At 40.9% G+C, this 26,375-nt stretch overlaps 1 protein-coding gene across 3 annotated transcripts in view; it reads right to left on the reverse strand.

The window, feature by feature from the left end:
• Positions 1–26,375, reverse strand: part of unc93a (unc-93 homolog A) — a 75,954-nt gene that overhangs the window by 41,179 nt on the left and 8,400 nt on the right. For 2 of the 3 annotated variants that reach the window (XR_011886904.1, XM_072265964.1), the window contains exons 2-5: positions 10,723–10,904; positions 8,605–8,834; positions 4,210–4,344; positions 1,567–1,778 (exon numbers count right to left, since the gene is read on the reverse strand). Coding sequence is in view for 2 of the 3 variants with exons in the window: in XM_072265964.1 (XP_072122065.1) it covers positions 1,567–1,778; positions 4,210–4,344; positions 8,605–8,834; positions 10,723–10,904 (759 nt within the window). In the remaining variant the exon portion in view is untranslated. The remainder of the gene's footprint in view (positions 1–1,566; positions 1,779–4,209; positions 4,345–8,604; positions 8,835–10,722; positions 10,905–26,375) is intronic. The other variant, XM_072265965.1, reaches the window with a different exon arrangement.

Here is a 26,375-nt window from a genome sequence, read left to right on the forward strand (position 1 = left end):
AACTCCCTATTTAAAGTTCATGGAGATTTCCATGAAATTGACATACCTTCCTGAACCTGAGACCATAGTTGTTAAAAATGTGTACATCTTGTATGCTTTTCACCTGTTCATTTGATATTTATCTAATCATTTTAGCTTTATGAAAACAAAATAAAACTCTGTCATGGATGGTCCCAAGCCCGGCTGCGAAACAAGGAGGGCTGGGCATGGGGCCAGCAACTCCATCCCATTTAAAACCCAGAGCTACAGGAAAGCCAACAGGAGCTCCAAAGACCTCATCCCTGGGAGGGGAATGACCTTCAAAGATGGTTACACCTGGGGACAGCTTGAAAGTCTGGTCCAGGAGAGAGGGCACTGGTGTGCTGCTGTTGGTGCCCTATGCCCCACTAGGGTGATGGACTTAAGTAAATAAGTAAGAAAACAAAATAAATTTGACAATATAATCTTTAAATACAGCTTCCATGTTTTGTTTGTTTTATAATTTTGTGTTTAGCATTAATCTTTAATAAGGACATTTTTGCCCTTCTTGAATTAAAGATCCATAACCTTTTATATACTTCTGCAGAGTTTAATCATTTGAATATCAAAAAAAGGTGAGTGATTTCAGAATTTTAAAAAGATTGCGCCATTGCTGCGCCAGATGAATTGAAAAGTCAAGGGGTCGGGACTGGAGTGAGGGTCAGGCTGGTTCTGCTCTGCGACTGTTACTTAGCTCTCTGTGGCACTGAGGCCAAGGCCATGTCCTGTGTACTGCTCTGGTCACTCCAGGCTTCGTGTCTGTAAGCTTCCCGACGATCTGTCCTGCTGTGCGATGAACTGAGGCTAAGGGTGTGGGCCTGCCCAGGCTGCCCTGGGCTTCGTGTCTATGGACTCACTTTCCTTCTAAATGTTGTTTGGTTGCTTTTATTTTTTGCACGATTTGTGTTTTTTCCCCTCTCTGCACATTAGGTGTTGGTCTTTTTTTTTAATTGGGTTCTTTCAGGTTTCTTGTTTAGTGGCAGCCCTGTAAGCAGATGAATCTCAAGGCTGTATAATTTAAACAGACTTTAATAATAATGCACTTTTTGATTTGGCAGAGCTGTGAAATGCATATTATGTGACCCATAAGCAACTATGGGATTCAAACAACATAACTTCTTTGGCCAATTTTTCACTGAATATTTTCTTTTCAAATTAAACCTGTAGTCCGCCCAAGATAGAAACTGTCCTCATAGGTTATTGTTAAGGAGAGGACTAAATGGCCTGAGTCCGTACGACAAATTCAGTGTAGTTTTCCTTTGTCATATCTGCCATATGGTTTCTAGAACCTAGTGGGCCCGTTGGTGGTGAAGGTTCTTAACTGAGCACTAGAAACATCCAATGTTATTAACTTAAACCACCCCTCCCCATCCCATTTGTGAACAATAAAACTTAATTCTGGAAAATAAAGTTTCTTATCACAATAGAGAACAAAAACATGTTGGTGACATTTCAATAATTGTTCATTTTAAAGGCCAAAAAGAATCCTATTGCATTATATAGTACACTTAGAAACTCTGTCAATGTAATTGCTTTTGGAGCTCTTACCTTTGTGTAATCACCTGCAAGGAAACCCTGTTCTAACCCGCTATACATTGTCATGACAATAAGCAGAATCTGCCGTTTATCCTTTAGATGTGTAAGTGTAGCCACCAGATGAGTACACACATCTATCTTCTGCTTTTTGAACTCATCCACATCTTGCTTATCGAGCTGATCCAAAAAAATAGCAACAAAGATCACTCCACTTAAACCGACACCTACCAGAAGGACAAGACAACACAAAGCAGCATTAGAAAAAGCTGGAGAAGGGGAAAGAAATGTAGGGGCATATCTTTGCATGTTTTATAAATTTAACTTGAGTTTTGTTTGAAAACCTCTGTCCTGTAGATTGTTCAGAGGGACATGTATGGAGTCCAACTTAGTGAGAGGCACTTTCTGGCCTGCCAGAAATTTACAGATATTTCAGTGCAAGGGTATTCCTTGTTTGCCACATTCTCTGATCCAGAGATACTAACTGAAACTTGATCAGAATCAGGTTTAATATCACTATGAAATTAGTTGTCTTTGTGCGACAGTACAGTGCAATACATAACTATAGAGTAAAAGACCTCTGAATTACATTATCATATGTTGTTCCTGGAATTTGTTGGAGCCACTCTCCCAGTCCAGGTGTTCCTATCACCACCAGGATTACTCTGGTTTTAACCTTCCACATAATTCTTATCTGCTCTTTCAACCCCTGATAGTTCTCCAGCTTCTTGTATTCACCCAGTCCATTATGGTTGAAGGCTTTCCCACCACAGAGCACATCTACGCAGTGTTGAAAGCAGCATCCATCATCAGGGACCCCCACCATCCAGGCCATGCTCTCTTCACACTGCTACCATCAGGAAGAAGGTACAAGAGCCTCAGGACTCACACCATCAGGTTCAGGAACAGTTATTGCCCCTTATCACCACACACAAAATGCTAGAGGAACTCAGCAGGCCTGGCAGCATCTATGGAAAAGAATAAACAGTCGACGTTTTGGGCCGAGACCCTTCTCCAGGACCAAAAAATGGTTAGCTTTGATCAGAGCTCATGACATTGCAGGTAATATCTTGCCATAGACTAAGGATCAGTTAACAGAAAGAAGACAGCAAAAATAAAAATCACTTTTGAAGTGATGGTATATAATAATGGAATGCTTCAGCTGCTTATAATTTCAACCATCATTTCATCAGGTTGTAACGTAGGCTTGCCTTTAAAATTTTACATTTCATCAGCTTGAAATTGTCCTTCCTTAAATCTAATGTAAGAAAACCAAGTCAACATGATCTTAGGAAAGGAAGAGTTTCTTCAAGAAGAGAAAGAAAACTTGATAGCGGGAAACCTATAGATGCACTGTGTTTGGATTTCCAAAAGGTATTCAGTAAGACATGACATAAAAAGCTGGTAAACAGTTTAAGAGCACATGATATTGGTGCAAGTCTGTTAATGTGGTTTGAAGATTAGTTACTACAGAGAAGTTCAGGTGTTAGAATAGGTCTTTTCCAGAATGGGAGCCTTTTTTTCCATACAGTATGAAATGAGACAATAAGAGATGGGGGTAGAATGAGGCTATTTGGCCCATTAAGTCTGCTCCACTATTTGATCATGGCTGATTTATTATCCCTCTCAATCCTATTCTCTTGTTTCTCCCCATAACCTTTGATACCCTTACCAGCCTCTGCTTTTCCCACTGCCTCCACAGCCATATATAGCAATGAATTTCACAGATTCACCATCTTATGGCTGAAGAAATACCTTCTCATCTCAGTTCTAAAGGGACTTCCTTCTATTCTGAGTCTGTGCCCTCTGGTCTGAGACTCCCCCACTATTGGAAATATCCTCTCGCTGTCTACTTTGGGCCTTTCAATATTCAATAGGTCTCGATGATGGATCTATTTTTATAGAGTAATCACTCTTCTTAGCACTACTTATGGACTGGTAACTTAGTGATGCACATTGATCTATTCTCCCACTCTACACACCCCTTCTCTCACACACGCCCCCCCATACCCTCTCTGTACAGCCTCAGCACTACGTCCCTGCTTTTATGTTCTTGTCCTCTTGAAATGAATGCCTTCCTTATCACCAACTCACATTTGCCTTCCTTAAGTTAAGGAAGTTAAGAAAGGAGGGGATCACGTTCCTAGATGTTGAAAAGTAAATAATAAGGAAACAAAAGAGATATTATGTGAAATAAGGCTCGGAGGAATTAGCAGGGTTGCGGAAGGGTAACATTTTAGCTTGGGCAGAGAAAAAATTACTGTATTTCCAAATGAATGTTTTTTTTAAGATTGGCATACTGCTACTACTAGGATCAGCCCTGGATACTCAGCTATTTATAATTTACATGAATTATTTTGCATTAAAATGATCGTGTATGCCTGTTTGATGATCCAAAGGTGGGTGGAAAAGTGAGCTGTGCAGAAGGTGGAAATGTTAACAAAGGGATGTAGACAGCTTAGGTATGTAGCTATATGTTCTAGTTGTGCGTTGTAAGTCTTAGCACATGGTGGGAGAAACTAACGTTTTCACAACTTACTGATGCTCTACACTAATGGTAAAGATCTGGGATTAAAATATAAACAAGAACAAATACCTCCTGAGAAAACAAACCATACAGAAACAGACTTTTCCTTCTTGGATGTAAGTTTTACGTACCAGTATAAACTCCTGAGAGGAGGTAAATTGTGGGTGCTGGATAGCTTGTTTGTGTTACATTTATATTGAACATTGAATCATATGCTGGGCAATTAGCAGCTCCACAATATGATAACTGCTCTTCAGTGATGTTAGCTGTAGGCCAAAGAACATGATTTGTCAGATGAGAAAAACACAAGTTCAGATTTTTCTGTAACATTCTTTTGCTACCAAATCTTTACATCATATTATACTGAGAGAGATTGAGGAACTTTGAATATGATTAATTATCATAATCACTATATTCTTGTTGCATAACTTAAGTTTGCAATCCAGATTTAGTCAGAGAACTTAAATTAATAAAGCAATGCAATTTTTTGCTGTATTTATTTGGAGGTTACTTTGCTTTATTGAATGGATAGTATAACAGCTGTATTATGCCTCTGCTATAGTTCAATGACAGTACATTAAAAATTGATTAGGAATTTAAAATTTAGTTAGCAATTTTGGCAAAAATTGTAGTCAAGAGTTAATTAATATATGTCATCATAATAATAAGCCGAGAAATGGAGTTGTTCCCAAAAAGTGGAATTAATGTCCAGGGTTTGTAACAAAATGTAAAATATGTAGTCTGTGGGGCCTACATTGTTCATTGGGTAAGTGCCTGTTTGTCTGTGTCTCTCACTTGAAGATAGTCAATACTTCCTATGAAGGAGACATGCTGTGAAGATGAAAGGAACTGCTAGCCCCTGTTGGCTTCCATGTTTTCCTACTGAAAAGCAAAAAAAAATCAAGGCTGGAGAATCTGGAAATCTGAAATTGTAGAAAATGGGGTAAATACCCAACAAATCAGGCAGCAATTACTTCCTTTTGAAACCAAAGTCCAGGCAGAGGACAAGCTATTGAAAATTCCTAATCCCTTCAGAGTTTGGAGAAGGAAAACCTTCCTGGTGACACCTTTCAAAGGAACATAAACAATTTAGGTAAGTAAATATAGGTGCATGTTCTAGTCTTGTGTTTTGAGTCTCAGCATATAGTACAAGAAACTGAAGTTGTTTTCACATCACAACTTACAGATGGTCTACTAATATTAAAGATCTGGGACTAGAATATAAACAACAAATACCTGTGGAGGAAAAATAAACCATGCAGTAGCAGAATTTGTGCAGTTGGACATATTGTCATTAAGTTTTACACAACAGTATAAACTCCTAAGAGGAGGTAAATTGTTGATGCTGGATACTTCATTTGCGTAACATTTCCATTGAGTGGGAGATTTACAGTAGTATGCGAAGAGCATAGCTCCCATGAACCACTCTCCTCAGTGGCTGCCTCTTTACGCCTGTAATCACATAGCTTACAACACTCCTTTTTAGCTCTATCTCACTGCACCTACTCTTCCTGGTGCCTCTACATTCCCCCACACCTTGCACACAATATTTGCAGTATTGAACCATTCTCAAACTAACACACCGGCTCTCTCTAATATTTTGACCTTGCTTTGCAGGGGAGTCAGAATCAGGTTTACCATCACTGACATATGTCATGAAATTTGTTGTTCTGCGGTAACAAGACAGTGCAATATTGTAACTAAGTTAAAATAAAAAATACATTAAAAAAATAAGTATAGCAAAAAGAGCAAAATAGTAAGGTAGTGTTCATGTGTTCGGAACTTTTCAGGAATCTGATGGTGGAGGGGAAGACGCTGTTCCTAGAATGGGGAGGGTGTGCCTTCAGGCTCCTGTACCTTCTCCTATTACCTTCAGTAATGAGAAGTAGGTATGTCCTGGGTGGTGGGGGTGCTTAATGATGGATACCACCTTTCTGAGGCACCACCTTCTGAAGATATCCTCGATTGTGTGTGAGCTAATGCCCATGATGGAGTTTGCAATCCTCTGCTCTGCAGTTTTGTCTGCTCCTGTGCATGGCCCTTCATACCAGATGGTGGTGTAACAAGTTAGAATTCTCCCCACAGTACACCTGTAGAAATTTGCTAGAGTCTTTGGTGACATACCAAATCTCCTCAGACTTCCTCAACAATTGCAAACAATATGGACCAGCAAGCTATAAAGCCCGAGGAACTGATCTGCATGTGAAGGCAAAATCATAGGGTGGGAATGAGCCTCTGCCGTGGTGACAGCTAATGCTGGAGTAGATACTGCATATAATTCCTCAAACAGTGCTCCAATTTATCCTCCCCTCCTGCTTTTCATCCCACAGACTGAATGACAATCCGCAACTGCTTTCACAAACTACTCGGGTTCCTCTGTTCTCTGTTCTCTACAAGAACTAATCCTTGCATTTTGATTGCTGAAAAGCTCCAAAGCCTTACACTGGCACCAGAAAAGTAGCTCTTCAAAGGATGCCATCTTGAACACAGTCGTGGCAAACACTACGTCAGAAACTGGCTCACATTATCCAATAAAGTACAAGTTAGAAACAGAAAGAGGGGGGCTTTAGAAGATGAAATAGGTGCCAAATTATCAGTACTCATGATCATGTGGTAGACGAGTTATACGGTATTCAGTGCTCAGTAGACAATTCTTACAAAGTTTAATCAGGAAATGTGAGCAATGCAATGGCACATTGTCAGCTTCATGAACACGGTTATGGGTTTTAACATGAGGTAACGTCTGTTGACAACACTGCCAGTTTCCATGGAAGCATTTTGACTTGGTATTTCTGGTGCTGACAGGGCTCCTATCTATTGAATTGTAAAAGTACTCCTGAGGAGTGACACTGGAATCTGCACTTCTCTCTCAGGAAGGCAGCATGTTTGTTTTTCTATCATCCATTCCTCCATCGGAGGCTAGTCCTTACTTAAGATGCATAGTATTTTCCCCTCAGCCATGGAGAGTACATGCATATGGGTTTTCCTGATCTACTAGCTTGCTGCTTCATTTAGTTTGCAACTTTCTCCTGCCGATATGTAGTCTACAGCACAGAACTCAAGATCCTATTGTTGTTCCTTATCGCGTCTTGCGGTGGGTGCATTGGGTGACATTTTTGCCATTTCCTTGGCGTTTGTCTATTTTCTATGAGGCCAAGTTGCTAGCTCGACAGTCACGGATGTAAAGTGTGCAAGGGGCCGGCCAGAGTCAAACCATTCGACCATTTGCTTTGAAGTCCGGTGCCGGTGCCACTACACCACAAGCCAACTATAGTTGCCTCCAACTACTGTCCAAATAGTCCTCAATGGAAACCTCTGGCCTTACAATGTCCAACTCAGTGACTGGGGATTATCCCTCAAAAAGAATTTGGAGAAGTAATCATCCCAGAAGGCAGGCACTAATGGGCATTCTGTGACTAACGTTTGTTAGCCTTTTTTTCCCCACATACAGATTTAATTGTGGACATTTATGGGGAAATGGAGAGGAAGCAGAAGCAGGGATCAGTAGCTGGGAATTCAACCCTTCCCAATTAATACGGTTACCTCATTTGCATATTTATTTCCTGCTCTGTGTCTATCCAGATTGAGAAGCTGACTGGCAGCAAGCTACTGGGTAGAAAGGTCACCATAACGTAACTGCTGCTGCAGTAGAAAAAGAAAAGGGAGTTTAATGACTGTGGGGGAGTGAGAATGAAATTGCCAAGCAGGGAGATCACAGAGTAGCAGGAGAGAGGTTAGGTCATAAGGAGTGAGACTTGCCTTCCCCCACCCCCTTCCAAACCAAGCTCCACATCACCGCAATACAAAAGACAATTTAGGATTTGGTATTAATGTTTATGCTCATTTTCTGCTGAAGCCAAGGCCTAGTTGGCTGAATCATAAAAATAGAATAGAAAGAGCCAAGGTGATAAGAATTTTATGAATATTAACTTACACTTAGAATTCTTGACAGCCATAGGCAACTGGAGAGCAATGTTTCATCCTCCTAACATTAAAGGTCATTGATCTGAAGCATTAACTTCATTTCTCTCTCTGTGGCTGCTGCCTGACCTGCTGAGCATCTCCAGTATTTTCCACTTTTACTTCCAGTTTATTTTCATCATTCCATAATTTCCTTGTTGAAAAAGGTTTTGGCACTCAGGAAGGATTGAATTGTGTACTAACCCTAGGTTTATATGACGAGAACAGGGGGGGGGGGAGCAATTTCTAGATTATGCCACTTAGGGAAAGTGTTAGCAATCCCTCAGAATTGACTTTTCTCTAATGTGCCCCCATCTCTGCAAGATGTAAACAATTAAATCCATCCTGGTACATAGCTCTCTGTTCACTAATATCTTGAATAAACATCAGTCTGACAGATCAATTAAATGATTTAATAAAGGATAAAGGTTTGAACTACAGTTAATATTAATTATGTAGCCTTTAAAATTTCTTCTCTTTGATCACTTAAGGCATTAACGTTTTTTTCATCAGTAATGACCATGCAGCAAAGATTACAGTACTTCCAAAGAAGTATGTATTAGTACCTTCAGTGGAAGTATATTGGAATATTAATGAAGACATTAGATTCCCCCAAACAGCAGATGATTGAAATATAAGGAAGAAAATTCCAAAGTAGTGATTTACTACATTTTCTGCAAGTTTATTGAACTTCTCTGCATAGCGGTTCCCACAAATGGTCAGGTATGCACATTTAGCAGACCACAGTGGAGCTCCTCCCAGTCCAAGGATTACTGCAGTGGGAATAAGTGTGTACCTGTGGAAAACAATAAACTGATTATAATTGTTCATAATCCACACTTAAAATTTCCCAATTTATTTCACTTCTCAATTCTATTTGGATTTACAGGAAAACGGAGTTTGATTTGAAGTAATAGATTCCATTACAGACACCAGAGGTAACATATTTGTTACTTTATAGACATTGATTACTTTACATTACCTGTTTCATTGTGAGACCATGAGTGCTGATACTGGATGTATATCCAGTAATTTAGCCTTTTGTGTTCACTTTCAGGCCTACAATGGAATACACACCCCTAATGTAATGAACTAATACAACACAAATTTTCAGGTAAAACAGAAAAGGGGAAATGTGAGTAAACAATAAAACTACATTACTGCAAGCAACCTCCTTAATTATTTAAATTACTTTCTAAAACTATTATTGTTCTACACTTTAAAAAAATGTATTAGCATGGGCTCAGTCTTTCAATCCTCCTTCAAGGAGATTGGAAAGGCCAGGTCTGTTTCCCCTGGACAACAGAGACAGACAGAAGACATGATAGAGGTATATATAATTCTGAGAGGCATAGATAGGGGAGATAACCAAACTTGACTTCCCATGGTAGGGATGTCTGAAATTAAGAAGCATAGGTTTAAGGTGAGTGGAATAAGGTTTGAAAGGGATCTGAGCAAGTCATGGAGGCAGGAATAATATTTAAGAGGTATCTGTACAGGTACGTGAATATGCAAGGCTTAGAAGAATGTGAATTTAATGCAGGTAACTGAAGTTAATATAGATCAGGGGTTCCCAGCCTTTTTTTATGCCATGGACAAATACCATTAAGCAAGTCTGTGGATCTGTGGATCCCAGGTTGGGAACTCCTGGTAGGGATAAACATGATAGTTGGCTTTGAAGTGACGAGCCAAAAGGGTACAAATCTTTAATTAATTTAATTATTTTCTATAAGCACTAAGTTCAGATTACTACCATTGCAGTGCTTTCCCAAATAACTCCTTCCACCTGGGCATGCCAACATCTTCTTAAGAGGACTGAAAGTTTGCACTCTTTAAGAAGGGATGGAGGTAGAAGAAAGTTGGCCTGACTTCAGTGGTTGGGAAGATGTTGCAGTCCATTATTAAGGATGAGGTTTCAGGGTACGAGGAGGTACATGAAAAAAATAGGCTGAATTCAACATGATTTCCTTGAGGGGAAATCTTGCTTGAAATTTCTGTTGGAATTCTTTGAGGAAATAACAGGTAGGATAGACAAAGGAGTTTTCAGAAGACCACTGACAAGGTGTTGCATATGAGGATGCTTAGCAAGGTAAGAGTCCGTGGTTTACAGAAAAGATACTAGCATGGATATAAGGTTGGCTGACTGGCAGGAGGCAAAGAGTGAGAATGAAGGGGGCCTATTCTGGTTCGCTGCTGGTGTCTAGTAGTCAGTTTGGATAATGGAATTGTTGGCTTTGTGACCAAGTTTGCAGACAATACAAAGATAGTTGGAGGGCCAGGTAGTGTTGAGGAAGCAAAGAGTCTGCAGAAGGATATGGACAGATTGGGGTAATGGACAAAGAAGCAGCAAATGAAATATAATGTCGGGAAGTGTATGATCATGCACTTTGATAGGAGGAATAAAGGTGTAGACTACTTTTTAAACAGGGGGAAAAATTCAAAGATTTGAGGTATGAAGGGATTTGGAGTTCTCGTGCAGAATTCCCTAAAGATTAACTTGCAGATTGAGCTGATGGTAAGGAAGGCAAATGCAATGTTAGCATTCATTTTGAGAAGACTAGAATATAAAAGCAAGAACGTGATGCTGAGTCTTTATAAGGCATGGAAATGCATAGGAAATTTAGCAATATTACAGTGCAATAATGTCATTCAAACCACAAATAAAAGTTAAAATTTTATATTACCAGCTTGGATGAAAATTGCCAATTGAAAATGTAACGTAGCAGCACATGGACATAACTATGGTCCACTTACAGCCAAAATATTTTATCATTATAGGTGGAAGAAACATTGAAGAGGTGATAAGAGCTGTGTAGATGACACTTAATGAGGCCAGGCCAAGGCCTTCATCACTATTCAGACTGCTCTGTAAAACAGAAATAAAGTAAGGCGGGAAATAAGTTAAATCCATAATTGATACTTTACATAATACAAATTAAGTACATTTCAATTAAAGAAATGAGTAACATAGGGTCATAGAGCTCTACAACACAGAAACAGGCCTTTTGTCCTTCTAATTTGCACTGAACTTTTATTATGCCTTGTCCCATTGCTCTCCATACACCTCCCAACTATGTACTCACACAAACTTCTCTTAAATACTGCAATCAGACCCGCATTCACCACTTCCATTGGCAGTTCGTTCCACACTAATGCCACCCTCAAGTGAAGAAGCTCCCCCTCAGATTCCTCTTAAATATTTCACCTTTCACCCTTAACCCATAACTTCTAGTTCTAGTCTCAGCCTACCTCAGTGGACAAAGCCTGCTTGCATGTACTCTACCTATGTCTCTCATACTTTTGTGTACCTCTATCAAATTTCCCCTCATGTAACATCCTAATTCCTGTCCACAGAACTCGGATTTATGAAGGCCAATATGCTGAAAGCTGTCTTTACCACCCTATCTACCTGTGATGCCACTTTCAAGGAATTGTGGATCTGTATTCCCAGATCTCTTTGTTCTACCACACTCATCAGTGCCCTACCGTTCACTGTGTATGTTGTATTTTGGTTTGTCCTCCCAAGGTGAATGCCTCATACTCGTCTGCATTAATTCCATCAGCCATTTTCCAGCACATTTTTCCAGCTGGTCTAGGTCCTGCTGCAAGCTTTAATCACTATGACCCAAACTTGCTGATCCAATTTTCCACATTATCATCCAGATAGTTGTAGTAGATGACAAACAACAATGGATCCAGCATCGATCCCTGCAGCAAACCACCAGTCACAGGCCTCCCATCAGAGAGGTAGCAATCTACTGCTATTCTCTGGCTTCCACCACTAAGCCAATGTTGAATTCATTTTACTGCCTCATCCTGAATGCCAAGCAACTGAACCTTTCTGACCAACCTCCCATGCCGAACCTTATCAAAGACTATGTCCACCACCTTTCCTTCATCAACTTTTCTGGTAACCTCCTCAAAAAATCTGTAGGATTTGTTAGACACAACTTCCAACAAACAAAGCCATGTTGACCATCCCTATTCAGGTCCTATCTATCCAAATACCTGTATATCTGTTCCCTTAGAATACCTCTCAATAATTTACCCACTACTGACGTCAGGCTCACCAGTCTATAATTGCCCAGCTTATTCTTAGAATTTCATGAACAATGGAACAACATTATCCATCTGTAGTCCTCTGTCACCTCACCTGTGGCTTCAAAGATTTTAAACACCTCTGACATGGTCCCTGCAGTTTCTGCACTAACCTCCCACAAGGTCCAAGGGCACACTTTGTCAGGCCCTGGGGAATTATCCATCTTAATTTTTTCATGATAGCAAGCTGAAGGCCACAATCGAGATCCAGTTCTGCACCGAAGTCCCTCGATCAAATTGCGCAAACAGTAAAGCACATTCGTTGCTGAGGACATTAAACATAAAACCCACAGCCGAAGTTGAGTCCACATCCACAAGCCGCCGAGGCAGCTGAACAGGGGAACCAAGACTCATGCAGATTCCACCAGCAGCAGCAAGAGGGAGAGGTAGTACCTAACGTCCTGAACTTACTGTGCAGGACCTTGTCACCCTTCCTGTCTCGGTCATTAGTACCGAGTGGACCACACCTCTGGCTCCTCCACCCTCCCCCTTTACAACCATTGACTTGATCTGAGATGTGCCTGATCCTTGCACCCAGGAGGCAACATATATCTCGGAATCTCGTTCTCACCACAGAATCTCCTGTCTGTTCCCCTAACCAATGAATTCCCTATCACAACTGGTCACGTCTTCTCCTCTTCCCCCCCCCCCCCCTCCACACCTCCCTTCTGAACCACAGAGCCAGACTCGGGTAGCAGAGACCTGTCACTGCACTTTTCCCCTGGTAGGTTCCCCCCACCTCCCCAACTGTATCCAATAGAATCAATATTTTTAAATTATTTTCTAATAATGAAAATACAGTTCTAGGAAAAATTCATACACATATCATGGCTGATCTCATCCACACTGCATGTGTCAGATCTGCCAAATCTGTGTTCAGTAACTGAACAGTTAAGTTCTGTTTACAGGCAGCTCTGAATTAATACACAACATTCTACTAGTTGGGGGTGCACAATCACAGAAAACTAGCAGGACATAACAAGCACTGGCAAACCAAATCATTTTTAATTCTTCCTTCTCAAAAGATCACAGCATGTTCAGAAAATTCTTTTGCGTCTTATGGATAGGTTCTATAGCGTTTTATATTAAAAAATAACTAATGCCTTTAGTCACAATTTTTTTCAGATTATACCAGCCATGTGGAAAAATATAGAGGCCATGTTGTCCTTTAAGTAAAGAAAGTGGGTTTTGGGTATCCTGACAAATATTTTTCAAGGATCAAGTTTTGGGTGCAGACAGAGCTAAGAGTTAAGTTGTACCACACAGAGGCAAAATTCATAAGGGATAGATGGTGGTGTGGCTCTGTTGGTAAGAGATGGAATTACATCTTTAGAAAGAGGTGACATAGGGTTAGAGAATGTCAAAACTTGTGGGTGGGGTTCAGAAACTACAAGGATAAGAAAAAATATTATGGGAATCTCATATAGGCCTCCAAATAATAGCCATGATGTGGGATAGAAATTGCAAAGTGAGCTGGAATTATTATTATTTAACTATTTATGGTTCTATTACTATTTATATTTAACTATTTATGGTTTTATTACTATTTATTATTTATGGTGCAACTGTAACGAAAACCAATTTCCCCCAGGATCAATAAAGTATGACTATGACTATGACTATGACTATGGAATGGGCATGTTTTAAGGGTAATGTCACAATTGTGATATGGGTCTTCAATATGCAAGGGGATTGGGAAAATCAGCTTAGTATCAGATCACAAGAGGTAATTTGTTGAATGCCTATGAGATGGCTTTTTAGAGCAGCTTGTGCTCAAGCTTATTTGGGGAAAGGCTATCTTAGGTTGGGTGTTGTGTAACAACCCAGATTTTATTAGTCAGCTTAACGTAAAGGAACCTTTAGGAGGCAGTGATTATAATATGATTGAATTTATACTGTAATTTAAGAGGAAGAGGCATAAGTCACATGTATCAATATCACAATGGAATAAAGAGAACTACAGAGGCATGAGAGAGGAGCTTGCCCAGGTGGATTGGAGGGGGATACTGTTAAAGATAATGGCGGAGCAGAGGTAGCTGAAGTTTCTGGGAATAGTTCACAAGGCACAGGATAGATATCTCCTACAGAAGAAGTTGTTCCCAAATGGCAAGGACAGGCAACTGTGACTGACAAGGGAAGTTAAGGACTGCATAAAAGCCAAGGAAAGGGCATATAAGTGAGTAGGACATAGGATGATTGGGAAGCTTTTAAAATCCAACAAAAGGCAACTAAAAAAGGCTATAAGAAGGGAAAAGATGAAAGATGAGGGTAAACTAGTCAAAAATATAAAGCAGGATATTAAAAGTTTTTTTTTCAATTATACAAAGAATAAAAGGAAGGTGAGAGTTGATGTTGGACTACTAAAAAATGATGCTAGTGACGTAGTAATGGGGGAGGGGGAAGAAATGGTAGATGAACTTAGTAAGTACTTTGCTTCAGTCTTTACTGTGGAAGACACCAGTTGTATCCCAGATTCTATGTGTGTCAGGGAGCAGGAGTGAGTGCCATTGCTATTACAAAGGGAAAAAGTGTTTGGCAAGCTGAAAGGTCTTATGGTGGATAAGTCACCTGGACCAGATGGACTACATCTCAGAGTCCTGAAAGAGGTTGTTGAAGAGATAATGGATGCATCGGTCACAATCTTTCAAGAATCACTGGATTCTGGCATGGCCCCGAAGGACTGGAAAATTGCAAATGTCACACCACTCTTTAAGAAGGAGGAAGACAAAAGAGAGGATATTATAGGCCAGTTAGCCTAACTTCAATGGTTGGGAAAGTATTGGAGTCTATTATTAAGGATGAGATTTCGGGCTACTTAACGACAAAACAAGTCAAAGTCAGCATGGTTTCTGTAGAGGGAAATCTTGCCTTACAAATCTGTTGGAATTCTTCGACGAAGGAACAAGCAGGATGGACAAAGAAGAGACAGTGGATGTCCTTTACTTAAATTTTCTGAAGGCATTTGATAAGGTGCCACACATGAGGCTGTTTAACAAGATAAAATCCTATGGTGTTACAAGAAATATACAGGCATGGATAGAGGAATGGTGAGAGGGCAGGTGTATGGGGTTGAATAGGATCCAGGATCAGCCATGATGAAATGGTAGAGTTTGATGGGCTGAATGGCTTAATTCTGCTCCTTTGTCTTATGGTTTTATCAAGATGGATATTTAATTGTTGAACTTTTCATTAAGAATCCATCCAGGAGGAGGATGTGTTTGCTATCCTGAGGCAAATCAGGGTGGAGAAATCCCCAGGTTCTGACAAGGTGTTCCCTTGGACCCTGAGGGAGGCAAGTGCAGAAATTGCCAGGGCCCTAACAGAGATAGATAAATCATTCTTAGCAACAGGAGAGGTACCAGAAGATTAGAGGATAGCCAATCTTGTTCCACTGTTTTAAAAAAAAGCTCTAAACGTAAACCAGGAAATTATAGATTGGTGAGTCCGACATGAATTGTGGGAAAGTTATTGGAAGGTGTCCTAAGGGACCATATATATAAGTATTTGGATAAATGTGGGCTGATTAAGGATAATCAGCATGGTTTTGTGTGTGTTAGATCATGACTGACCAATTTTATAGAGTTTTTTAAGGAAGTTAACAGGAAAGTTGAAGAAGATAAGGCAGTGGATGGGATCTGCATCAGATAGGAAAATGGGCTGAAAATGGCAGATGGAATTTAATGCAGACAAGTGGGAGAACCAACCAGAGTAGGTCTTATACAGTGAATGGCAGGGCACTAAGGAGTGTGGGAAGAGAGGTCCACAATTCATTGAAAGTGGCGTCACAGGTAGATAAGGTTGTTAAGAAAGCTTTTGGCACATTGGCCTTCATAAATCAATGTATTGAGTACAGGAGGTGAGATGTTCTGTTGAAGTTGTATAAGATGTTGATGAGGCCTAATTTGGAGTATTCTGTGCAGTTTTGGTCACTATCTATAGGAAAGATGTAAATAAGGTTGAAAGAGTTCAGAGAAAACTTAGAAGAATGTTGTTGGGTCTGGAGGACCTGCGTTATAAGGAAAGATTGAATAGGTTAGGACTGTATTCCTTAGAACATAAAAGACTGAGAGGATATTTGATAGTGGTATACGAAATTATGAGGTTATAGATAGGGTTAATGCAAGCAGATTTTTTTCCACTGAGGTCATGAGTTAAAGGTGAAAGGTTAAAGGTTCAGTGGGTGATGAGAGTGTGGAATGAGCTGCCAGCACAGGTGGTGCATGGGAGTTCAATTTCAAGGTTTAAGACAGGTTTGGATGGATACATGATGGTAGGGGTATGGAGGACTACAGTCCCGATGCAAGTTAATAGGAGTAAGCAATTTAAATGGTTTTGGCATGGATTAGATGGTCTGGAGTGCCTTTTTCTGTACTGTACTTCTCTATGACTAGCTGACTGACTTCAGTCTGTTGAGTGAGTGATGTTTGTTAGAATCGATGAGCTTCAATTGGGTTACCCATTAGCAGTATCTGTTGGGGGAGAAAAGAATTGATATTTTCAGTTGATAAGCTTTCATCAGAATCAATGAAAGAGGTAAGAGGAGGGGGAGAAATTACTGGAAGTTAGAGAAAAAAATCATAACGCTGATAGGTTGGAGGCTAACCAGATGGAACATGAGATGTTGCTCCTCCAACCCGAGTTTGGCCTCGTCATGGCAGTAGAGGAGGCCATGAGCCAACATGCTAACTTAATGTCCCTAATAACTTGCAGGAACAATGACGTTGTCCCTCAAGGTTTTAGGTTAAAAGCCCCAACCATGCTCATTTGAGAGGGTATATAAGGAGGTGTCTCTAGGGGACTTGTCATTTGACTAACCTGTGCCTGAGAAAAACAGCTGGGTTTACCAATTGAAAGATCAAAGGATAGTATGGATAGGTTTGAAAACCAGTTACAAAGCTTCTGTAGTCAGTTATGAACCAATATGTCGGGATGGAAATGGGAAGTAGAATTAAAATAGTGGTCACCAGAAAATCATGCCTGTTGTACTGGATGAAGTGAAGGTGCTTGACGAAGTGATCCCCCAATCTATGTTGGGTCTCACCAATGTAGAAGAGGTGAAACCTAGAGCATCAGATACAAAAGATGACTCTGATAGACTCGCAGGTGAAGTGTCATCTCACCTGAAAGGACTGCGGTCCTGAATGTAGGTGAGAGAAGAAGTGAATTAGTAGGTTTAACACTTGTCCCACTTGCAGGAATAAGTGCCAGGAAGAAGATCAGTGGGGAGAAATGAGCGGACAGGGGAATCAAGTAGAGAGCAATCCCTGTAGAAAGCAGAGTTGTAGGGAGGGGAAGACATGCTTAGTGCTAGGATCCAGTTGAAGTTGGCAGACATTACGGAGAATGATATGCTGAAAATGGAGGGCTTGTGTAGTGGTAGGTAAGGACAAAGGTAAAATATTACCAATTACCATGCTTAATATGGCAGCATGGTTTGAAGAAACAGGTAGTTCCATAATGAACCTCTTTTATAAAAAAAAGGCTCAAATACTTAATGGAGATGAAAGAAGCAACCTTGGTTCTGTCCACTGCAAATTCTTCCCCAAAAGCCTTTAGAAATGTTGTGCTGAGGTTGTCACTGGAATGAACCTTTAAAATGCTAATAAACCTAAAATTCTATCATCAAATTTGCTTTGTATAATAATAGTCAAAGATCGCAGAATCTATGAATTGGTGGACTCGTGGAATTACAACAGAATAAAAGATAGGCAAATTGCATGATTGGTTATGTAGAAAAAAGAATCACCCAATGTATTTTATAATACGAGGTGTAATTCTGGGAGTGTGATCTATTGAATTGTGTAAAGGTAAGTGTGAGGCAGTTACAAACAAGATGACAGGTATTCTTGATGCCTAGGATTCCCCTCCTGTGGGTCACATGGTGCAGTATGCACAATGGCTGCAAATTCATGAAAAGTTCAATTTCAAAGAAAGTTTACCATCAAATTACATCTGTATCACTATATACAACCCTGAGATTCATTTTCTTGTGGGCATACCCAGTAAATCCAAGAAACATAACAGAATCAATGAAATATCACACCCAGCAGGATGGACAAGTGACCAATATGCAAAAGATAACAAACTGTGCAAATAGAGAATAAAAGTAATAATAACAATAATAATAATAAAAAATAAATAAGCAATAAATTTTGAAAACATGAGATGAACGGCCCTTGAAAGTGCATCCATAGGTTGTGGGAACATTTCAACGAAGGAGCACATGAAGTTGAGTTAAATTATCCCTTTTGGCTCAAGATTGAGGGGTAATATTGGCGGGAGGAGAGAGAGCAGCGCGCTGCGCGTGTGCAGCCCTCCGGTGAAAAATGTTATTGTATCCGTTAAGTAGGGGCCATGGACAATTCTGATTTGATGGAGACAGCCATGAAAGCAGAGAGAACATCTGGAGAAATTTCTGAAACGCCAGTTCACTGCTGTTGTTACTGCGCAGTCGGGAATCTTCCGGAGGGAAGGCCTCAAATCCCCGGCTTTGCCTGCTGTTGGCGACCGAGATGGAGGTCGAATCGTTCGGACAGAGATGGCGCTCAGTACTCGGTGTTGGAGAGCTGATTGGAGGCTCAAAGTTTTCGGATGACTCAGAGTCGGACTGTGGTCGGGCATGGCAGGGAGAGTTTTTCTTCCTTCTCCCGTCTGCATGAGATGTGGAACAATTGAGAGACTTTGAACTTTTTACTGTGCTCATGGACTTCTTCATCAAGTTATGGTATTGTTGCACTGTTGTAACTATGTGTTATAATTATGTGGTTTTGTTAGTTGTTTTAGTCTTGGTCTGTCCTGTGTTTTGTGATATCACACCGGAGGAAATATTGTATCATTTCTTAATGCATGCATTACTAAATGACAATAAAAGAGGAATGCGTGTCTTTATAATCTAAAAAAATCTAAAGTCCAACCTCAGTCAGAACTGTAAAGAAGATGTTTGCTTATTTGGAGCACAGGAGAGAACTGGCCTCACATTAAAAGTCCACAAAACAAAGGTCCTCTCTCAACTTACAGATATCAGTTAATAATAACAATAAAGGCCCAACATCAGACCCCCGAAAACATTGAGAATTTCCGTATTTCACAGCCAAAGCAGAGAGCAGTGAAATTCACTTCATTGTATAACCTCTAAAGCCCATGCAAATCCTTCGAACATCTGATGAAAAGCGTGTTTGAAGAGCAAACCTCAAACCGGGCACCAAGCTTATGGTCTACTAACAGGGAGTGATCCCTACATCCCTATATGCTTCTGAGACAAGAACTACCTACAGCAGACAGCTCAAGGAACTGGAGAAGTACCATTGAATGCATACTAACTGCTGGAGGAATGCAGCAGGCTAGGTAGCACCTATGGAGAGGAGCAACCAATTGATGTTTCAAGCGGAGACCCATCATCAGGACTGGAAAGGAAAGGAGAAGAAGCCAGAATAAGAAGGTGGAGAGGAGAGGAGGGAGCACAATCTAGAAGGTGATATGCGAAGGCTTGTGGGTGTGATAGTTGGAAAAGGTAAAGGACTGAAGAAGAAGGGCTCTGTTAGGATTCTATCTTCAACTAGATTTGCCAATCACCTTCTAGCTTGTACTGTTTCCTGGTCTGAAATGTTGACTGTTTATTCCTCTCCATGGATGCTGCCTGATCTGAGTTCCTGCAACGTTTTGTCTGTGTTACTCTGGACTTCCGTTATCTGCAGAATCTCCTGTGTTTGCCATCAAAATGCTACTCCTGCAGAATCCCCCAAGTTCACTGCCAGGATCTGCAGGATTTGGATGGCACAGCAAACGGGTATTCCAGAGACCTTGACTGACATCCTGAGATTTGGGTTCAAACCCTTCCAAGGCATTTCTGGAACTTAACTTCAATACATAATCTGGAATTTAAAGCAAATATGAGCTTTAGTGGTGATAAAGACAGAACTGGATAGCCATTAAAAACCCAGCAGCTCTAACCAGATCAGGTTTGGGGTGGAGGCATGAGAGTGTAGCAGTTAGCATAACATTATTACAATGTCAGTGACCTGGGTTCAAAGTAAATTTTATTATCAAAGTACATATATGTCATGATGTACAAACCTGAGATTCATTTTCTTGTGGGTACACTCAGCAAATTGATAGAATAATAACTATAACAGGATCAATGAAAGTTCCCACAAATCTCCCTCTTGGCACTTATCCTTGAAAGCGGAACAAGTGCTACACCTCCTCCCTCACTACCATTCAGGGCCCCAAACGATTCTTCCAGGTGAGGCGACACTTCATCTGTGAGTCTGTTAGGGTCATCTACTGTATCCAGTGCTCCCGGTCCGGTCTCCTACATATCAATGAGACCCAATGCAGAGTGGGAGACCGCTTCACCAAGCATTTATGCTCTGTCTGCCAGAAAAATCAGGATCTCCCGGTGGCCACTCATCTTAATACTGCTTCCCAATCCCATCCTCCACTGTCACGATAAGGCCACACTCAGATTGAAGGAGCAACACCTTATATTCCATCTGGGTAGCTTCCAACCTGATGGCATGAACATTGATTTCTCAAACTTCTGATAATATCCATGTACGTTTCCTATGTACTTTTTCAATCTTATTGATGTCGTTCCCAAAGGTAGGTGACCATAAATGCACTCAATGCTCCAAATTTGGTCTCACCAACATTTTATACAACTTCAACATAACATCCCAGCTCCAGCACTCAATATTCTGACTGACGAGGACCAGTATAATGAAAGCTCTCATTATGACCCTATCCACCCATGATGACACTTTCAAGGAATTAAGGATCAGTATTCCCAGATATCACTGCTCTACCGCACTCCTCGGTGGCCTACCGTTCACTGTCTTGCCCTCCCCAAGTACACTTGTCTGCATTAAATTCCATCGGCCATTTCTCGGGTCATTTTTTCAGCAGTTCCAGCTCCCACTGCAAGCTTTGATAGCCTTTCTCATTGTTCACAATGCTCCCAATCTTGGTGTCAACCACAGATTGCTGATGCAGTTAACTTACAATATCATTCAAATCTTTAATGTTGATGACAAACAACAACAAACCAGGCACTGATCCCTGTGGCACACCACTAGCCACAGGTCTCTAGTCAGAAACCAACCCTCTATTACCACTCTGTGGCTTCCCCTGCTAAGCCAATTTTGAGACCAATTTCCTACCTCACCCTGAATGCCAAGTGACAGAATTTTCTGACTAGGACATGGTCAAAAACCTTGCTAAAGACCACATCCACTGCCTTCCCTTCATCAACTTTCTCAGTAAGCTCCTTGGAAAAGCTTTATAAGAATGGTTAGAAATCACCTACCGTGCACAAAGCCAAGTCAACTAACCCTAATCAGGCCCTGTTTATACATCCTGCCACTTAGAGTACTTTTGAATAATCTACCCACTACTGACATCAACCTCACCGGCCTATAATCTTGCAGCTTATTCTTGGAGCCTTTCTTAAACAATGGGACAACATTAGCTATCCTTCGATCATCTGGCACCTCACCTGTGGCTAAGGACATTTTAACTATCTGTCAGAGCCCCTGAAATTTCTTACTAATCTCCCATAAGGTCCAAGGGGTCACCTTGTCAGGCCATGGGGTCTTATCCACCCTAATTTACCTCAAGATAGCAAGCACCTTCTTCTCTATAATCTAAATATGGTGTATGAGCTCACTGTTGTTTTGCCTCAGTTCTCTGTGTTAGTCTCCTGAGTAAATACAGATATGAAAGATCCATTAAGATCTCCCCCATTTCTTTTAGCACCATGCATAGATGACCATTCTGATCTTCAATATGACCAATTTTGCTCCCGCTATCGTTTTGCTCTTTATATATCTTTAGAGGCCTTTGGGATTCTCCTTCACCTTGTTTGTCAGAGCAAACACATAACTTCTTTTAGCCCTCCTGACTTTCCTCTTATATGTTCTCTTGCATTTCTTGTACTCGTCAAGCATCTCATTTGTTCCTTGTTACCTATACCTCCTATACAGCCCCTTCTTCTTCTTCTTCTTCTTAACCAGGGCCATCAAAAACCAAGGTTCCCTAAACCTGTTAGCTTTACCTTTTATTCTAACAGTAACAAACAAACAAACTCTGCACCTGCAATATTTCATTTTGAAGGCCTCCCAATTACCAAGCATCCCTTTGCCATAAAAAAAAATCCACACCTGCCAGATCCTTTCTGATGCCATCAAAATGGGCTTATCTCCAACTTAGAATCTCAACTCAAGGACCCGTCCTATCCTCCATAGTTATCTTGAAACTAATGGAATTATGATCACCTCTGCCACTTCCCCTGTCTCGTTCCCTAAAAGGAGATCCAGTACCGTGCTCTGTCTAGTTGAGACCTCTATGTACTGATTAAGGAAATTTTCCTGAACACACTTGACATCCTCTATCCCATCCAGCCCTTTTACAGTATGGGAGCCGTAGTCAAAAGGGAGAAAGTTAAAATCACCTACGATCGCAACCTTATTTTTCTTGCAACTGTCTGCGATCTATCTATAAACTTAATCCTCTAAATCCAGTTGACTACTGGGTGGTCCCAATAATCTGATCATCCCTTTCTTATTCCTCAGTTCCACCCATATGGCCTCAGTAGATGAACCCTCCAGTCTGTCCTATCTGAGTACTGCTGTGAAGTTTCTATTCTATATCTTTGTTCTCTATCTCCTAACATGATAACTGTCAATAAATATATTAATCTCAGTCTTCAGACTTTCAATTGACCCAGCCTTTTGTTCTGATTTCCCTACAAGGAAAGAATTTCTCTTATCAATTTTAAACACCCATACTATTTTCATAGATTTATGGTTGTACAGCATGGAAACAGGCACTTTAATTCAATTTGTCCCTGCAGGTGATTATCTATGCTTATCCCATTTGCCTACATTTGATGTATATTCTTAAATTTTCTTAACCATGTACCTATCCAAATGTCTTTCAAAACCAAATTTTTTACCTGCCTCTGGCAACTCATCCATATACCCAACACTCTCAGAGACCCCTGCGCCTCCAAATTCAAAGTAAATTTTGTTATCAAAGTACATTCGGTATACCAACTATCCTGAGATTCATCTTCTTGTGAGCATTCATATTAGATACGAAAAAGCCCAATAGAATCAATGATAAAATACACAAAGTACAATGATAAAATACACGGGAGGTTGGTCAAGAAGGTTCAGACGCTCGGCATTTAGGGTGAGGTAGTAAACTGGATTAGACGTTGGCTTTGTGGGAGAAGCCAGAGAGTGGTACTGGATGGTTGCCTCTCTGACTGGAGGTCTGGGACTAGTGATTGTGCCACAGGGATTGGTGTTGGGTTCGTTGTTGTTTGCCATCTATGTCAATGATCTGGATGATAATGTGATTGGATCAGCAAATTTGCAGATGACACCAAGATTGGGGTGTAGTGAACAGCGAGGATGGCCACCATGGCTTGAAGAGGGATCTGCATCAGCTGGGAAAATGGGCTGAGAAATGGCGGATGGAATTTAATGCAGACAATTGCAAGGTTTTGGACTTCGGTAGGGCCAACCAGGATAGGTCTTACACAGTGAACAGGAAGGCACTGAGGAATGTAACAGGACAAAGGGATCTGGGAATAGAGGACCATAATTCATTGAAAGTGGTGAAACAGGTAGATAGGGTCGTAAAGAAAGCTTTTGGCACCTTGGCCTTCGTAACTTAAAGTACTGAGTACAGGAGATGCAATGTTATGTTGAAGTTGTATAGGATGTTAGTGAGGCCTAATTTGGAGTATTGTGTGGAGTTTTGATCACCTACCTACAGGAAAGGTGTAAACAAGGCTGAAAGAGTACAGAGAAAATTTACAAGGATGTTGCTAGGTCTGGAGGACCATAGTTATAAGGAAAGATTGAATAAGTTTGGACTGTGTTCCTTGGAACGTAAAAGATTGAGAGGAGGTTTGATAGAGGGACACAAATTATGAGGGGTGGAGATTGGTTAGCATCCATCTGTCTCAAAGGACAATGGGTGATGATGATCATTATCACAAGCCTGGGTTGAATGTATGGAGATCCTGAGATTCCCGTCATCAAGATACCCCTCTCAGCCTCATCAGTGTAGTTCAAAGGGAAGCTTATGAGACAATACATCTGGTTACACTCTGGATTTGCTGTCTGGGTTTACTCCCATAGTCTTTGTCTCTCCCGAGGCAGCCATGAGGCAGTGAAGCTATTTACCCATAAGTGGAGATCTGGTTCATGAGGGGTATAGATAGGATAAATGCAAGCAGGCTTTTTCCACTGAGGTTGGATAGTACTCCAACCAGAAGTCATGGGTTAAGGGTGAAAGGTGAAAAGTTTAGGGGGAACATGAAGGGAAACTTCTTCACTCAGAAGGTTGTGAGGGTGTGGATGAAGCTGCCAGTGCGAGTGGTGCATGCCAGCTTGATTTCAATGTTTAAGATGAATGGTAAGGGTATGGAGGGCTATGGTCCTAGTGCAGGTCGCTGGGAACAGGCAGTTGAAATGGTTTCGGTATGGACTAGATGGGCCGATGGGCCTGTTCTGTGCTGTACTTCTCTATGACAAGGATGGACAAACAACCAATGTGTAAAAGACAACAAGTTGTGCAAATAGAAAAAGAAAAACAAAATAATGAAAAATATGTAATAAATAATATTGAGAACATGAGTTGCACAGTCCTTGAAAGTGAGTCCATAGGTTATGGAATCTCATTTATCTACACTGGTTCAGGAGCCTGATGGTTGAGGAGTAATAACTGTTCCTGAACCTGGTGGTGTGGGATCTAAGGCTCCTGTACCTTCTTCCTGATGACAACAGTGAGAAAAGAGCATGGTTTGGATGGTGGGGGTCCTCCATGATGGATGCTGCTTTCCTGCAAACATCACTCTTTGTAGATGTGTTCAATGGTGGGGAGAACTTGACTTGTGATGGACTGTGCTGCGTCCACTAACTTTTGTGGGCATTTTAGTTCAAACCTGTTAAATCTTTCCCACTCTCACCTTAAAGCTATGGCCTCCAGTTTTTTTTTTACAGCTACAATATGGTAAATGGCCTTCTGGCCCCATTGAGACTGTGCTGCCCAATTTGAATGTGGGAGGAAACGGGAGCATCCTGAAGAAACACAAGTGATCATGGGGAGAACGTACAAATCCCTCGCAGGCAGTAGCAGGAATTGAACCCAGCTTGATGGTGCTGTGATAGCGTTATGCTAACCGTTACACTACTGTTCCACCCCAACCTTTTAAACTCTCCAACCCTGTGAAAGTGACTTTAGCTACCTACTCTATCTATGCCCATTATAGTTTTATAAACCTCTGTAAGTTCACCCCTCATCCTCCTTCACTATCCCATCCTATCCAATCACTCCTTGTATCTCAAGCCCACTAGTGAAGGCAACTTCTCCATCACTGAGGGGTTCCCAACCGTTTTTTATGCCATGAACCAATGCCATTAAGCAAGGATTGGGAACCCCTTCTGTAAATCATTTCTGCACCTCCTCTAGCTTAATCATATTTTTTCTATAGCATGGCAACCAGAACTGCACAGGATTATCCACGTTTGAGCTGTTGAATGACTTACACAACTGTAGCATCACATTCCAAATCCCATTCCAAAATATGACTTCTTCACAACTTTGTGGAACTGTATCACCACTTTGATGGAACTATGTACTTGTACCCCAGGTCTTGCTATTCAATGAGACTCTCCAGAGCCCTGACATTCACTGCATGTCGTGTCTTGATTTAACTTCCTCCAAAGCATCACTCCACACTTGGAGTTAATTTTTCACTTTTCCAATTGATCTAGATCATGTTACAGCATTACACAACATACTTCATTTTTCACTATAGTGTTTCACCAATTTTGATATCACCTGAAAATTTACCAATCATAGCATATGCATTCTTTTCTAAATCATTAATATAGACAGATGACAAAAAAAAAGGAGCCAGCACTTGTCTCTGTGGGACTCCAATGGTTACAGATCTCCATCTGAAAAGTAACTCCCCACGACTACTCTCTGCCATCTTCCACCAAGCTAATTTTGATTCCAGTTTGCTATCGCATTCTGGATCCCATGGATTCTAACCTTCTGGAGCAGCCTACCATGTGGGTCCTTTCTAAAGGCCTTGCTAAAGTCTATGTGGATCAAGTTCACAACCTTGCCCTCATCAATCATCTTGCCCACCTCCTCAAAACATTCAAGTTATATTTGTGAGATGTGATCTCCCATAACCAAAGCCATGCTGACTAACCCT

This window comes from Mobula birostris, chromosome 8 (assembly GCF_030028105.1).
Source record: "Mobula birostris isolate sMobBir1 chromosome 8, sMobBir1.hap1, whole genome shotgun sequence".
NCBI lineage: Eukaryota > Metazoa > Chordata > Chondrichthyes > Myliobatiformes > Myliobatidae > Mobula > Mobula birostris.